This window comes from Coenobita brevimanus, chromosome 88, assembly GCF_032717465.1.
Source record: "Coenobita brevimanus isolate Jiangsu-jjx chromosome 88, ASM3271746v2, whole genome shotgun sequence".
In the NCBI taxonomy this organism is placed as follows: Eukaryota; Metazoa; Arthropoda; class Malacostraca; order Decapoda; family Coenobitidae; genus Coenobita; species Coenobita brevimanus.
Genome location: NC_137041.1, coordinates 4,776,865 through 4,793,903, shown reverse-complemented (window position 1 = coordinate 4,793,903; position 17,039 = coordinate 4,776,865). Strand labels below are relative to the sequence as shown.

At 40.2% G+C, this 17,039-nt stretch overlaps 1 protein-coding gene across 1 annotated transcript in view; it reads left to right on the top strand.

Annotated features, from left to right (window-relative positions):
* The window catches only part of LOC145411167 (zinc transporter ZIP6-like), an 89,107-nt gene that overhangs the window by 37,241 nt on the left and 34,827 nt on the right, over window positions 1-17,039 (top strand). The window contains exons 5-7 of the mRNA XM_080281221.1: window positions 8,239-8,437; window positions 11,658-11,833; window positions 15,373-15,555. Coding sequence (XP_080137347.1) covers window positions 8,239-8,437; window positions 11,658-11,833; window positions 15,373-15,555 — 558 coding nt within the window. The remainder of the gene's footprint in view (window positions 1-8,238; window positions 8,438-11,657; window positions 11,834-15,372; window positions 15,556-17,039) is intronic.

The following is a 17,039-nucleotide window of genomic DNA, read 5'->3' as shown; positions in this document are numbered from 1 at the left end:
AGGAATGCAAGCAGACAGTTCAGAGGAGCAGTGACCATTAAAGTAGCGATAGAAAAGAGATAAAGATGCAACAGTGCGGCGAAGAGACAGAGGTTGAAGGGAGTCGGTAAGAGGAGGAGAGTTAATGAGACGAAAAGCCTTTGACTCCACCCTATTGAGAAGAGCTGTGTGTGGGGAGCCTCCCCACACATGAGAGTTGTACTCCACACAGGGGCGGATAAAACCCCTGTATAGAGTCAACAATTGTGCAGGGGTAAAGAAAGAGCGGAGTCGGCTTAGCACACCCAATCTTTTGGAAGCAGATTTTACAAGAGATGTAATATGATCTTTCCAAGATAAGTCCCGAGTAAATGAAACCCCAAGCATGTTCAAGGATGATGCAGGATTAAGCTGAATATTATTAAACAATAATGGGTATACCTGTGGAAGATTTTGTCGGGTTGATAGGTGTAAGAACTGAGTCTTAGATGCATTAAAGACAACCATATTATTTTTACCCCAGTCAGAGATACGAGCCAAGTCAGACATTAGGTGTGCCATAGCCTCATCCCTTGTTTCTTGAAGTAACTGTTGAGATGGGCGTTGCGGGAACCGAATGGAAAGGTGAAGGGTGGAGTCATCAGCGTATGAGTGGATAGGGTTAGATGTACAGCTTAGAAGATCATTGATGAATAAAAGGAAGAGAGTTGGTGACAGGACAGAGCCCTGAGGAACACCACTGTTGATAGATCTAGGAGAAGAACGATGGCCGTCTACAACAGTGGCTATAGAACGACCAGAAAGGAAGCTAGCGATGAAGGCACAGATAGAAGGATAGAAACCGTAGGAGGGCAGTTTGGAAATTAAAGATTTATGCCAGACTCGATCGAAAGCCTTTGAGATGTCAAGTGCAATGGCAAAGCTTTCGCCGAAGTCCCGAAAGGAGGATGACCAGGAGTCTGAAAGGTAGGTGAGAAGATCGCCAGTGGAGCGTCCCTGACGGAACCCATACTGACGACCATTATCCAAACATTGAGATCACGCCTCATGTAAGGTCCCTCTTGGTAATATAAGCAGTCTGTTGCTCCAAAGCATTACAAAGATATCCACTTGATGTAACCTTAAGACCTCAGGTTTGCCAGTGGCGAATAAAATAATGCGCTCATAATGTAAATAATATGTTTGTCCCCCGTCGCAGGAAGCTCATAACAAGGCACAGGTGATGATGATAATGCTCCTCCCGCTTTCTGCACAACTGCCGTCACAGTCCACCCGGCAGGCAGTAATTACCGCTATGGAGTAGTGGTAGATTACTTTTACCTCGGTACCGACTGCGTTAGTCTCTGCCACCAGTTGACGATGGCCGGGCTGTTACATATCCCGGCCATAGTTCCAGGCTGTATCATTTTTTAAAAAACTATGTAAAGACGCAGTATGTCGTTCCATTTACCCTAGTTATAACCTTGGTCCATTAAGGGACAGCACCTGCAAGGCCTTTAGAATCTTTAACACCTTCAAACCCATGACGTGTTTCATATTATTGCCACCATCAGACGATTTTGTTGAGCTAAGAGTTAGAAATCATTTAGTGAAAGGGTTAATGGAGACTCTCCCCAACCCCGTCACTACAAATGGCTAATGGCTACTCCAGAGTGAACAGAATCGTCTGGAGGTAGCAAGAAAAAGTCACCTGATTCGAGGTGGGCGATTAGCATTCTGTGTCTTCATATTTAGGTGGGAATAGATTGAGAATGATGATAACAATGATTATGTTAAAGATATCTCCTGACTCATGTGACTATTTGTACTCTACCTATACATGTAGATTAAGAAAAGGTACACGTGTGACAGGGAAATTTTACATACATGTCTTCGTGTGTGCGTCATGGGGGGGGGGACGAGTGTTGTCATAATACAAGTGTGTCGTACAATGCGTTTTGAACACTTGTTACACTCTCTCTCTCTCTCTCTCTCTCTCTCTCTCTCTCTCTCTCTCTCTCTCGGGTTGTTAGGAGTCAACATTTACGCTAGCATATCGTGAACATTTGAAGATTTTGGTGCGTTGACACTTGGAATCGGCAACGCTGATAATTTAACAAAAAAAAAAGTGAAAAGTAACGTCACTCGAAACCAGCATTATAAAATAAAAAACGACGACAGTGAAACATGGATTATATTTGCCGAGACGTTATTATTATTACTGAGGCAGATTCTTACACCATCCAGTGGACCCTCCTCCCTATCGCCTATCAACTAGTGGGGTACATTTCTAAATCTGAGCAGGATATGAAGAAGCTGCGATGTTTTATTTTTTTAATTGATTTTTTTCGCCTGGAGTTAGTGTTGTTTTCCTGACTTGTATTTATTCTGTATTTTATGGATGAGATACACGCTTTTTTAAGTTTTGGTTTTTGAAGAGGCGCCATGTTTTGTTTTGTTACTAGCTATTTAGTATTTTGTCTTAAATGTTTTTGTTGCTAATCTTTTTGTACATATTCTCTTTATCTTAAGGATGGGGTACACTTGTGAGTCAGAGGAAATTGAGGTTATTGAAGGGGCAGCGTGTTTTAATGTCGTTTTCCTTTAAGTTTAGTGGGCATTCGCTGTTGCTGCTTATTTTTGTTTTCTTTATGCTTATGTTACCCAGTGTATCTTTTTCTGATTTGCATTTATTTCAATAATCGTCATGGTTTGTGGAGGCACTGAACGCTGGTGGTCTGATGATTTTATGTAGCATTTTGGTTCCTATTTTCCCAGAGTATCCATCTCTGTTGACCCATAACCTTCCGAATTCAGTTATGTATATTATTGGTTTGAATCTTGCCACCATTACACGATTTTCACTTAGCTTGTGAACAGACCTATTACAGTCAGGGGTAAAGTGAATGTCATAAACTCTCATATCGAAGTCTTTTCCATGCCTAGTAAAATCGTTTGGAGATAATGAGAATGCGAGTAAGAGACACGTATTTGAACTGAAAGAGTTAACTCATATCCTAAAACGTGCAATCATCAGTTACTTAAATTTTAGGTGCACGTGGGAAGTTACTTAATAGGCGCCATGTTTGTGTTGTATTGAGCATTCATTATTGTTTTCATTTTTTCGTGTTTTCATGGTATCCGTTGACTATTATCGTACAAATGGGTAAACATATGAAGTTGCTGGAAGACACCATTCTGTAGTATCTTGAGCTGGAGTATTTGTGATTTATTTTTCTTTTTACATCTGCGCTCTGCAAAGCTAGATTTATCACAGCTTTTGCATGGTTTCTAGCAATTTTAACTTGACAGAGTGATTCAGATGTTTTTGAGAGTTATATGCGAATGACTTTTGGGCCGTTGCTCTGGTACAGTTGCTGTCAAACCATTTTGGAGAGTTCGATCTTTTAGTGAACGGTTGACTTGGTTTGAATAAATCCATACCAGGTAGTATTAAGTCATTAATGTGGGATTGGGTAATACTGACATCACTAGAGAAGAAAGACTGCCGTGGAATGTCAGCAAGATTATTTCTAAATCCATCCCAGTTTGCCGTATCAAAGTGCCATCGGGTCACCCTTATGTGTTCAAAACGGGGTGGTTTGGGGGGCTAACTAATGAGGCTTTGATGAGATTGTGGTTTTATATATATATATATATATATATATATATATATATATATATATATATATATATACACACACACACACACACACACACACACACACACACACACACACACACACACACACACACAAATTGCCGCGGCTTTTGGCCATATTACTACAGTGACGTCTTGAAATGTTGTCACACAGACGATGTTATTCGCATACGGTACATAACTCTTTCAATACGATGCCTTTTTTACTGTTCTCTTTCACTTAAAGTATACTTGTCGAACTGGAGACACTAGATAAAGCCTTCAGGAATCGTTTTGGAGGTCCTCCCTAAGTTTATTAAAATTCTCTCGCAGTAGTCTTATAAAAAAAAAATCTTGTTGAATAATGTTAACAGAGCGAAAGGCCTCGTAGTGAAGGAAATGGATACTGTGTCTATTAATCCCCTCACAATGAAAGGCCTCCCCAGAGCTGTATGAAATGGTTCGAAGGTGGCAGGAATGGAATAAAAAGGCGTATTCAAAGATCTAGTGTTCAAGAAAGCAAGTCCGGACGCGACTGGATCTTAACTCCTACTTTTGAGGATTCTTGTCTGTTTTCATTTATTAGGGATGAAATTTACGGCATCGTACATGAGAGAGAGAGAGAGAGAGAGAGAGAGAGAGAGAGAAAACTCGCAGCATCATATAATACAGCAATCGTCTATATTCATTAGCCTACCCGATGTCGCCTTCAGTGAGGGTTGGCCTGGACAGAAGGACGCCATGTACTTCCGTCCCTACTCACCAACGGCCCCGTTTTCGCCACACGCCACCCTCCCCCGTATACTCATCTACCTTATGTAAAATTTCAGGCAACAAAGAGACTATAAAATCCTATACCCCGTTGTTATATAATTGAATATATTAAACCCTTTACTACGATGACACGTCTTAAATTCTAACGGACAACAAAGACACAACAGAAACTCCTGCTTCCTTGTAGTATATGTTTTATTGTGATATACTAATGTCCTTCAGCCCCATGGTGTAGTTTGTTTATTAATCTTGCTATCTCCAGACCATAATTATTTTTAGCTTAGGAGAGGTCTTGTATTAAGTGGATTATTAACGGCTACATGTAACTCGTCCAGTTCAAAAATATCTTCCCAGAGTTTAATGTAATCGTCCAAAGTTAGCAGCAGTAATGTACAAAATACGCCATCGACGTGAAGGGATGTTTTTACTCCATTCCGTCATTCAGCTTTATAATTCTACGTTCTTACCTAAACATTACCCTTTCATTTATATAATATTGACGATTAACACTCATTCTCGTGTGGCATGCTGTCATATGAATAAAATCGTTTTGTGTTAGCTGGTATGGAATGCTAAAGTTGTTCCGATCTTGAGAATGTTATTTGTGACATTATTAACTTGGCCTCCTGCGATTCATTGCCAACTGAATGAAATCGTCTGATGTAAGCTGGAATAGAATACCCGGTTTGTGCTGACAGTGAGACAGTAACAGTGGGAGTGTTAACTCGTCTCCTGTAGCTCAGCTGAATAAAATCGTCTGGCGTCAGCTACAGTAGAATACCAGAGACATTCCAGCCATGAGAGGGTTAAGCTATCCTTTCCTTTCACCCGCGCCCATCAGTACAACCAGCTCTCCCTGCACAACTTTCACTTTTTATGCAGAACACACGCAGGAACCAAACAGACCTACACTGAATTGCAAATCATAACTAAGGTGCTCTCTCTCTCTCTCTCTCTCTCTCTCTCTCTCTCTCTCTCTCTCTCTCTCTCCATGAAAGTTAAGGAAGTGAAGATGTCGAGTCCCTCATGTCTTTTTCTCTTCCTGTAAAAATTAATCTTACTTACAGGGAATTGGTTGTGTGTGTGTGATTCTTCGCCCTTGAGTGTTAAATATGTTTCTCTTCATTGATTTAGTATATTGACGCCCCTTTTTTCCCTTCCTGCCGTCAGACGATTTACTTCACATCAGGAAAAACCGCCGTGCACAAGATACTAATGTGATGACTGCAGTGACGCACCTGGTATATTGGGGAACCATTGCTTATACAGATGTTAATTTGAGCTGTTGGTAATGGTTTCGAATTCAAAATAAACACTCGTAGTTCAGATGAACCGTTACTGAAGCACCATAGTTAACTGTATCGTCTTCGCTTACGGGCTACACACTCCTCGCATTTATAATTGCATAATTTCCGACGTACGCAGTGTAAAGATATGTTTGGCACGGGTTGCCAGGTGCGTTGAATACGGTTTTGGTTCCTGATATACCGGCAGTTACGATGAATTCACTGTTGGATATATATATATATATATATATATATATATATATATATATATATATATATATATATATATATATATATACTGTATGTATGTATTATACCGGTATGTTAGAGAGAGAGAGAGAGAGAGAGAGAGAGAGATGGGAAGGAGAATGCAGGAACTTCCTGTACTTGTTGTTCCTGTAAAGACAAATTCTGGTTACGAGTGCCATGGGATCGTAATTTTGTGAATCAGGAGTCGAATTTACTGACAAACTTAAACTCCATGTCGTAACAATGAATCGATTTTTGCTGAAAACACTAAGAGAGAGGAGTGTAAAAACTTTCCATGTCAATAGTTATTCCTGCCAAAGTAAATTCTGGTCATGATTGCAGTTAATTGTAAGTCTGTGAATGCTAGTCTTGCCTCGAGCGACATTTAACCTCCATGTAGTCCAGTTATCTGAAGGACGTTTACTTTTGCTCCATATTCACATATACGTGTTACGTATTTACTATATTACTGGGATTTTCCTTGTTACTTTCCAAGATTAATAATTTATACTGGCCGTTTCGTGTAGGTTGTTTCCTCGTGTTGATTTTGTTTTTTTGGTTATTACAATTTTCCCTCTCGAATATTTTCTGGAACTTCTTTACTTTCCAGCTTTCACTTATTCAGGTTTTTGCGGACAGCTAATAAGTCGTGCTTTTCATTGTGATAAATTGCAAGTCTGTCTGTTCATTACTGCTTGTACATCTTCCAGCAGACAGGTATACAGATCGACATGCGGAAAGATCCAATTAAAGTAACCTTGGTCTCACACCAGGCTACGAGGGTGAACCACTTCTTTTCTCTCTCTCTCTATCTTCCTGTGTTTCTTCTGTGATTTTGACATAATTTCGTGATTAAGCTGTATTTAATTTATTTAGATCACCATCTCTTAATCACAGTACAACCACAGCCATAACTCTGGTCACAACCACCACCACCGTCACTGCACATACACAACACACACATACTCCAGCATGGCCACAACCGTTCACTGTATCATTCCTCCATAGAAGCCACGGAGTTTTCTCACCGTTTCTTTCATGTTCACACGGACTTCCTCTGACGTCAGACGGATGTCATGTGGAAGAACTGTTGCAAGCTAGTTAGGATTAATCAAATGTTGCAGGAGAGAAACTGACACACTCCACCACAATGCCAGGGAAACAGCTCACTGTCGACGGAGCAGTAGAAAGCTATCCAACATTCATGCCTCCCCCTCCCCACCCTCCTCCTCCATCCCTCTCCGTCCTCACTTCCGTCCCGCCACCCCTTCCCATAGCCTCTCTCACCATTTTACCTTCTTTCCCTTGCTGGGTTTACTGCTCCCCCCCACCCCCGTCCCCCGCCTTCCCGCTCTCCACCATCCCCCTTCCACTAACACCCTCTTGGCCGCTCTCTTTGTGGTTCCCCTCCCTCCCTCACTACCCACCTGGCTCCCCTCCGTACCTCTCCGTCCGTCACACCTCCCTTCCACGTAACAAAGATGCCAGTTTGTATTTAGTGGCCGCATAACAATACAACTTTGACATCCTGAGGGATAAGGAATTAAGATATAACAGGAAAATTATAGGAAGACTTAATGTAAACGCCTGCCATTCGTCACCGTTCTGTCAGGCCTTACTAAACCGCACAGATATAAACCAATATTTATGAATTTAGGAATCTTAATGAAAGAGGTTCGACATGTTTGGTAGCGAAGTTACCCATTTATCGTTTGTAGAAAATGGATGCTTTGAAATGAGAAAGATTCATGTTTTGGGGATAACTAAGATTTTACTTTAAATTTTACGAATATTCTTGTACCACCAGTTTCAGAAACAATTCTATAAAATAAAGATGCTGGTCATTCGCGCGGCATCTGTATGTTGGATATGCCTTTGTCTGCAGTCCACTAAGTCAACACAAACTACATGTCTGTCACATCCAGTGGCCACACGCAGCTGTGGACTTGGTTTCATTTAGCCATTATCTCACCTTGCATCACATCTGACCACTGTAATCAATTACGGTATAACTGGCAGACACACCAGCCGTGGCTATACGCCATTGGCATATGTGACAGCCTAATATATCACCAGTTATGAAGCAACACAAAATGTAAACACTTTTTACATATTTTTAAAAATATCAAAGAAGGCAAATTAATGATAAATGTAAGTAGTTTCTTATCCTTTAGATCAGATACCAGCATTCAGTATCAGTTGTAGATTTTCTGCAGCACCATTATATACGAGATTCTTCCGAGCGTTCAATTTTATTAGTATTTATTTATTGGTTAACTCTTCCTGTGTGATCCGCTGTTGAACATTTTTATTACCGGTATTTGCTTACAGACCTGTGGCGGAGTGAAGTCAGTGCTGGAAGGGTCGAGTGTAGGCGAGGATGGCCCAGTGACTGCCAGTGGGTTTCTGACTCTTTGCCCTGGTTTGGTGAACTACTTGGACCAATGTGGGACAAGATCAGCACAGCAGGATTCATCCTCACACAGCCACCACCATCACCATAGTCTTGAGCGTGGGGAATTTACCTCAGGTGAACAATAATAATAATAATAATAATAATAATAATAATACAGGCAGTCCCCACCTGATGAGAATAATTGGTTCTTAAAGGCTTTTTGTAAATCATTCTCTCTCTCTCTCTCTCTCTCTCTCTCAACCCAACCCAACACTAATCCCATAATTACTGAGGTCACAAAGTTCTTTCCCTCTACCCCATCGCCTTTCTGCTCCATACCTATTGTGCGCTCTCTCTCTCTCTCTCTCTCTCTCTCTCATTATGTCTCCACTCCACATATCCCCTACCCTTACCTCACCTTGTCAGTGTCTTCATCTGACCCCATCCTTCCATGCTATGACTGACCCGCCACGCACACACACACGCACGCACACAGTAGAACAGAAAGCCCGCACTCATGCTGGTACAACGTAATGAGAGCCAGATTTGAGTTGCAGTATTCTGTAGAGCAGTGTTTTTCAACCTTTCAAGCTTTGTGGACCCCCTCCATCTATTAAAGTATTCTAGGGACCCCTTGGTACGGGATTGGATAGGATGACTTGACATCTCGCATTTTATGTTATGCAAGAATGGTTAAAAAGGTTTTTCTTTTCCTGGGAAGTGGTGTTTATTATCCTCAGATTTTTTTTCCCATTATACAAACGTGATGCAAGACAAAAGCTCTCCGAGTACATTTACAAAAGGGAAAATAATTTAAGTAAAGGAAACCTCACTTCTCAACCACAAAATAATTAGGCTTTGAAAAAGATAAATTCTTGTATAGCGACAGTAAAAGCTGGAGTTACAAATAGCTTGACATGATATCTTCCCACATTTGTTGTTTTGATCATTTAGAGATGTTTTTTCCTCAGCGAGTGATGTTTATTTATTTTTTTTTTTTGTCACAAAAATATTACATTGTTCAATCATTATAACAAAACTAAAGATCTTACATAGCCCTTGCAAAAGTACTAGACACAAACCACTTCATTAGTTTATAGCAAATAAAGCTAGCTGGCTTTACAAATGTTAGAATTATGTTTAGTGATACCACAAAGTTTTTACTCATACTCTGTGATCCATTACCAAAAGATACCAGCACTTAATGTGAGACTTGCTGCTGATTGCTAACAATATTGTTCTCAGTACGTGGGGATATCCATGATAAACAGACACGCATGTCATCTTCGATTCTTCACCTTGACCTATATTTAGTTTTCAATGCTGTCATGGCTGAAAAGCTAGCCTCACATAGGTAGGTGGTGGTGAAGGGTATCAATACTTTCATCGCTGCACCATGACATTCCAGGAACTCATGAAACACTGAGCCCAGAAGGTTTCCAGTGGCACCGCACTGAATTGAGTTCTTATGGTTCTGTCAGATGATAAGTCAATGAGCTTCCCTAATAATTGTGATGGTGAGGCATCTGGAAGCTTGATCTCAATATTCTCAATAAAAGGGTTTTCTATCCACTGGTAAGAAGCAACCTGCTCCTCAGTTAGTTCAGGGAAATAGCTGCTGAATTTGTTTAACATCTCAGACAGATGCAGTGTTACCTGCGGTTTGATAACATTGAAACTCGTGTTTCTTTCGACATACTGCCACCTAGTATTCAGAGACGCAACAAGCTGTATTTTATGATGCGTTAGCACGCACACTAGGTGCAAAAAAAAGTGTGGACATCTCATTAAAAGACACATTGTGTGAAATACGAGTAATAGAAAACGGAGGCATGATATGATAAACTTGACTATATTCAATTCCCCATCCCTCGGACCCCTCGGTAGCTTTCTGCGGTCACCTGGTTGATAAACACTGCTGTAGAGTGTAGTTGTCAGAATAATATTTGTATATTCTATACAGTAGCATTGAGAACTTTTTGGCAGTGTATAAAAATGACTTTACCTTGGCCTTACAGGGTGCTAGGTGGATCATGGTAAAAGAACATCACAGAAAGCAGTTGTAAAGCATTTAATGGTGACCAAGACCATGTTCCGGATTTTTGAAAAGGGGAGGGTTTAAAAAAAAAAATCATAAACTGTTTATTCACTTTATTTCATTCATTCTTCATCTAATCCTGTGTTGCACCATGGGGAATGTTGGAGCCTGGGGCTGGGCAGGTTGTTCCTGACATTTAAGATGAGAGTGACCAGCCCCACTTATCCCTGAGTGTTGCTCCCATCCCTTGGATGTAAACCTTGCAGATTTGGTCTGATTGGAACACCTTAATTACCCACTAAACAAAGTAATGCAGTAGGTAAATGTAGGTACTGTAACTGACTGAGTACTGAAAGGTTACAAACTCAGGATAATGTACATACTGAACTCTATAAAACCTTGGATAGAGCATCTTGGAAGTTAGGGGAATTTGGAGAGGGTGAATCTCTGTTATAAATATGAGAGTTGTTTCAAAATATAACAACTAACAACCAACACAATAAATTGCTGTACATGTAGCAATGGAAGATTGATGTATCAGTACAATTTGTATGCAGTTTACCAAGGAATTAATTGGACAGATCACCAAAACATGTCATGAAAGGAATTACTGCACCTCATTTACCTTAAATTTAGATGTCTTGATCTGTTCTTGTTACCTCCAGATTTTTTATTTAGAATACAAAACATCATATGTTCATAGGGTTAACAAAGGCCACACTGAAGCCTTCCTCTGCAGAAAGCTTTTTTTTTTTTCATTCATTCATTGCCAGACGCCATGTATCCCAGGCGGGGTGGCCAAGGGCTTAGAGTTAATTGTTTTACAGGGAGGGACACTAATCCTCCACCAACCCTACTTGACATGTAGGGATGCCAACAGCATCTGGTGTTCCCAGGCGGTCACCCATCCAAGTACTAACCAGACCCAGCGCTTTTTCCTCCACTAAATTAAAGCAGCCGAAGGTGGCAGGTACTTAAATAAAGACATCCTCAGGCTAATGGTCCTAAACTCTTTTCTAAGCTAGTTATTTAGTGCAGGAAAGTATACCAGTTGGGAATATATGCTATCTGAGACTTTGTATAGTGGATTGTGGGATAAGATCTTGCTAGCTGTACCTTGATAACAAATTTTGTAGAACTTTTTAACTTTTTCTGTTATTTTTCTATTGTAACATTCTTAACAGGATTTAATTAATATATTGAGCTGTGTTTTTAGTATTATTTTCATTCGAATATTCCGTTCTTTCCAAATGGGGGAGTTAACCCCCTGCATGTGCCGGTGACTTAAAACAAGGACTATTTACTGTGGCATTTCAGAGTGCTGGGTAGGAGCAGTGACAAGCATGATAGTGATTGGCCTAGTGAGTCTGGCCTGTATTATCGTGATCCCGGCTCTGAAGCGTGGCCAATACTATGAGCAGGTCAACCAATTTCTGTTGGCTTTGGCAGTGGGCACGTTGGCTGGAGATGCCCTCATTCACCTACTCCCGCATGTGAGTTTAATTGAATTGGTCTTCATTATCCTCTGTGTCAGGTATGTGTTCCAGAGTACAGTAACTTTTTCTAAACATTTGGTGTTGAAAATTGGGGCAACTGATCAACCAGCTTTATGGGTACTGTATTGTTAAAACTTCAAATGTCAGTATGACAGTAATTTACTGAGGAAGTAATAGCAAAAAAGGATATAAAAAATGCAGCATATAACAAAGACTTGCTGTACAGCAAAGCAGTTATGTGGGGTTTGGAGTTTTTGACTTGGCCTGAAACTCTGTTAATTTATTTTTCATTTAGGCAACTTGCCATGAGGCAAGTTTATTCACTCCTCCCACAGGCTGGTAAATGATGATGGTGTTGCGTCCGAACATTTGAATTGGTCCTGACCCCTTCAATCCAGGTGATTGATGGTTTCACATTGAGCACTGTTGCTTTTCGCATTTTTCCATAGGCGAATATTTCTGAATGATCTGCATACTTTTATATTGCATTTGCATAAAGATCTTTCTTCATGACATACTGAAAAAAATTACTTGTTGTACACAACTACGAGTAGATATTGGAGAATATTATTATACGTTTCATACAGTGTTTCAGATGTAAAGATGTAAGTTGTAATTTATTTATTTTTTTTATTGTAATTAGGATGCTGTGGGGTGATGCATAAAAAAAAAGAATTGGCAGTAACCACTTCATTGCAGTGCATGTTCATAGTGTCAGACAGCCAAATCACATGTGTTGGTAGAATGCATTGGTGTGGGCATTAAAAATTTGAATTGACCTTATTAATACATTGAGTTTAGTGGCAGTATTCTTTAATGTATTGTTGCTGTCCACAGAATATGTTTATTCAGTTTTGAAAAGACCTCTCAACTATAGAGGTTAGTTGTAGATGTCATTTTGCTCCATCGTTACAAAATAATTTCTCCAAAGTTGAAGAAGATCTTGTAGATGTAGCAAATCAGTACAGCTAACACATCACTGGACTGAAGGGTTGAGCACAAGATTCCTTTTTTCTCAGATTCTAGCTTATGAACAGCTTTTACTAAAGGTGGTCCATTTGTTAATACATTCAGTGTGGTTATATTTTTCCATCCATCCATCCATCATCCACTCCTATGTAGCACCATAGAGAAGTGTAGGGACCCAGGGTAGGCAAGTTGGTCTTGACACTTAAGATGAGAGTAACCAGCCTTACTTATCCCTAAGTGGTATTACGTGAGCAATAAACCTCAACCACTCCTTGGATATAAACCTACACAGGCTCAGTCTGATTGGAGCACCTTAATTATCCCATTAAACCACTAGGTGCCGTAATTTGGTTGTATGGTTACCACCCAGTGTAGTAAATGGTTTTCTAGTGTACAGGAAACCATTTGGCTTGTCTCTCAGTGTAGAGTCACCCACAGGCAGAAGGAAGAGGAAAGAAAGAAAGAAAGACAGAAGAGGAAGGACAGAAAGAAGGAAGGAAGAGAGGAAGGGGCAGGCACCTGAGAGCAGCTCTACATTGAGTGAGTGGATGGTGAGTGCCCCCACTTACCACTAACAACAGTAGTACAAAACTACATTATCTGTGTGAAGGGGTTAACCACTTTAAGACAATATTTCTTCTTTGTTAAATTGTGACTGCTGGTCAATGATACAGGTGAAGGCCTCTCTATTAACTCCATTAAATGTTCAGTTATGTTCAGTTTATGAGAGAGTTTCTGAACTGGAGGAGTTAGGTATAGCCTTCATGAACCTCTGTAGTCCTAGGGTGCTTCCTGAACCCCTTAATGGCCCCTGACGTCATACAGTACGATTGCCATAGACGTCAATTTAGAGTGATCTATTAAAAACCGCAGACAATTATGGGAAGGGAACAGAAGTCAATAGGATGTTTACACAAACCTACTCTACCATCCCAAGCACTCAGTCAGTCAGTTCATCTCGCGTGTCAACATCCGTTGGTTTACCTTGTGATTTGATGATTTTTTGTGCGAATCATAGCAAATTACAAGATGGATTTAGGGTGGAAAAAAAATTTCCAGATGCACCAAATGATTCTCTTCTGATCTGTAAAAAAGGAAAATCAGTTTTTGAAATTTGGAAAAATGGTCCCCGGGCTGGCCTGGGGTGTACAGTGGGGCACCAATTTTCGCGCCTAATTGGGTCCAAAAATAATGCGCGAAAGTGGAATTAGCGAAAGTTGGGCATTGCCTTTATGGCAAAAAGGCTAATTGGTTCCCAGTTATCCTAAAGTAACATCAGATTTTCATTTTCACTTGCAATACAGTACATCAAATCACTATTGTACATTGCATTGTGAGATACAAACAATAAAAACTGTACAGTACACATTATATGAGGAGAAACATACCACAGAGACCAGGTTGAGGTGTTTAATGGATGTTGGGGGTAAGTATCCGAGGCGCGTGGCGGGCTTATTTAGCCACGCCAGACATATTGGCGCCACCTCTTGCTGCCTCGCTACCACTCTCTCTCTCTCTGCCTCCTCAGATGCAACTTGATGCAACACTTCCACTCTGTGCTGAATTTCCCTTTGTATAGTAGAGGCCATTGAACCGTGAGAATCCAACACAATGGAGCTAGCACGCTCGTACACAATGGCGGGAATGGGTGGACAGAGTGTTGACATGACGTCATTCAAGATGGCGGTGGGTCGCGGGCGGGCGGTGCAGGAAATTCAAAGTTCAAAATATTGTCCCAAACCCAAAATTTGTGCGCGAAAATCGATTTTTTTCAAGCGAAAGTGGAAGTTAGGGAATATTTGGTGCATGCCGCGAAAGTGGATTCCGCGAATCCTGCTGTAGCGAAAGTTGGTGCACTACTGTATAGGAATGTATCACCTCACAGTCATTGAGGGGTTAAGCTGAGTGAAATCTTCATGTAATATCAAGAATAAACTAATATTACTGTATATCACTGGAGCAAAGGGATTGCAGTAATTGACTGGCAGATTTTAGATGTTCTTCAGTGTGCATCATAGTTGAAAATTACAGGTAGGTGTTTCAATATTCATTACCAAGGTAGCTAATGTGAGTCAAGTTTCTGTATCTGATGTCATATTTTGCAGCTAGTGTAAAATTTTCTAGGATTCTTTTAATATTCAATACCAAGGTAGCTAATGTGAGTTGAGTTTCTGTATCTGATGTCATATTTTGCAGCTGGTGTAAAATTTTCTAGGATTCCAAAGACATGAAAAATATATGATCGATTTTGTGATCCATTTCACTGAAGATGTCAGTGACCCTTGTTTATTTGATGGGCATTAACCCCTTCAGTCCTACTCCCCCTCCCCTTTTTTTTCCCACCAACTTCAAACATTTATATTTAGTCTAGGAAACACTTCAGATGGGAAGCATTAGATATAGCCTTACTTAATTCTTTTCATACACAATATATAACCGCTAACTAAATATGAATATAACCGCTAACTAAAATCATCTGGTGGTAGTGTGGTAGAAATGAAAGTATGTAGTCCTAGTGTACAAGTTACCTGATAATCTAAGCATTGTTGTCCTTCCTACAAACCAAGGCTATCAGCATGGAGATCCCAGAAAACAGCGATGGCCATGTGTTGCGTTCCTTCTATGGCTTCACAGCACTGGGTGGTATCATTCTCTTCCTGTTCCTGGAGCGAGGGCACAACATGTTCTGTGGGCATGGGCATTCTCATGGACACCCCCACGAACTGCCCATGGACCTTGGAAAGAGTAAGGTAAGGCAGCTCTGAAATACACTTGTGTTCTTGTTATGGTGATACTTGGCGATCTACACAGTGTAAGCTAGTCAAAGTTATAACCATACAAAGGTTTGACACCCAAGAGGTGACTGGAGATTTTTCAGTTATACAGTGCAACCAAGGGCAATAGTGTAAGAGGTGACTGGAGATTTTTCAGTTATACAGTGCAACCAAGGGGACTAGTGTAAGAGATGACTGGAGATTTTTCAGTTATACAGTGCAACTAAGGGGAATAGTTTAAGAGGTGACTGGAGATTTTTCAGTTATACAGTGCAACCAAGGGAAATACTGTAATTATGTACCCCTAAATACACTGGACTGTGGTAGCCAAACCTTGAACCTCTACACCTCAAAACATTGAAAATGAGGTAGGCTTTTACTGTTCATTTTACTACTTTTCATGGCTTTTTTTTTTTTTTTTTTTTTTTTTTTTTTTTTTTGTGGGCATGCCCATTATCATAGATACTTTCATAAAGTGTCCTTTGACATGGGACAGCATAAGGTGAGATTGCCATGAATTTCATGTGGAGTAGCATTGGTAATCCCACCAATGGGAGTAGGCTTGTAATCTATGATTATATACACATAACTATGGTAGCCTTGACTATGGTCCATACACCTCAAAGGGGTTGATATGGGAGTCGCTATAGCAACATCAGGTACCGCTCCATCCTTGCTGCATTTCAAGCCATTCTGTGGTTCTCGTTGCCTTTGGTTCCTTCTTCCTCACTAAAAAAAAAAAAAAGTAATAAGATTTAGATAGGACCATTTGTATTATTTGGTTATACGATTATTAACTTACTGAATGCAAATGTGAGCTGGCAAAACTAATTTAGGTGTATATACTGTATTAATCTGCAATAGCTGCCGCTTTCTCAGCGAATGTGTTCTTCTGATGTGATTTCCTTGAAATAATCTGTGAATTCAGTGGCACAGGAAATCATTCTATGCCCTGGCAGGATGGTGTTTTTTAAGACTTCTGATTACTTGGCCTATGGTACCCAAGTTTTAATAATGGAAAGACAATTATTGTAACTGTAATACTTCTAAAGAGGCCCAATAAAACATTCTACTAAGTGTTATTCTTAACAGTTACCAGATATGCTTAATTAATCCTTTAAATCCAGTAATGTATTTTTTGGCTTGTTCTTGATATCGCCAGATAATTATATTCAGCTTCAGAGACCTTTTTCTAACTGAAGTGTACGATATAGAGCCTTCATTTACATATTCACAACAAGTTATACCTCACTACAAGTTATATCTCCAAATAAAACCTTTTTCAAATCAAAGAGCAGCATGCACTTAGCCCTTCACTACTAGCACTTAGCCCTTCACTACTAGTTATAACTAGTAGTGAAGGGCTAAGTGCTAGTAGTGAAGGGCTAAGTGCATGCTGCTCTTTGGTTTGAAAAAGGGCATTTAGCCCTTCACTACTAGGTATAACTAGTAGTTAAGGG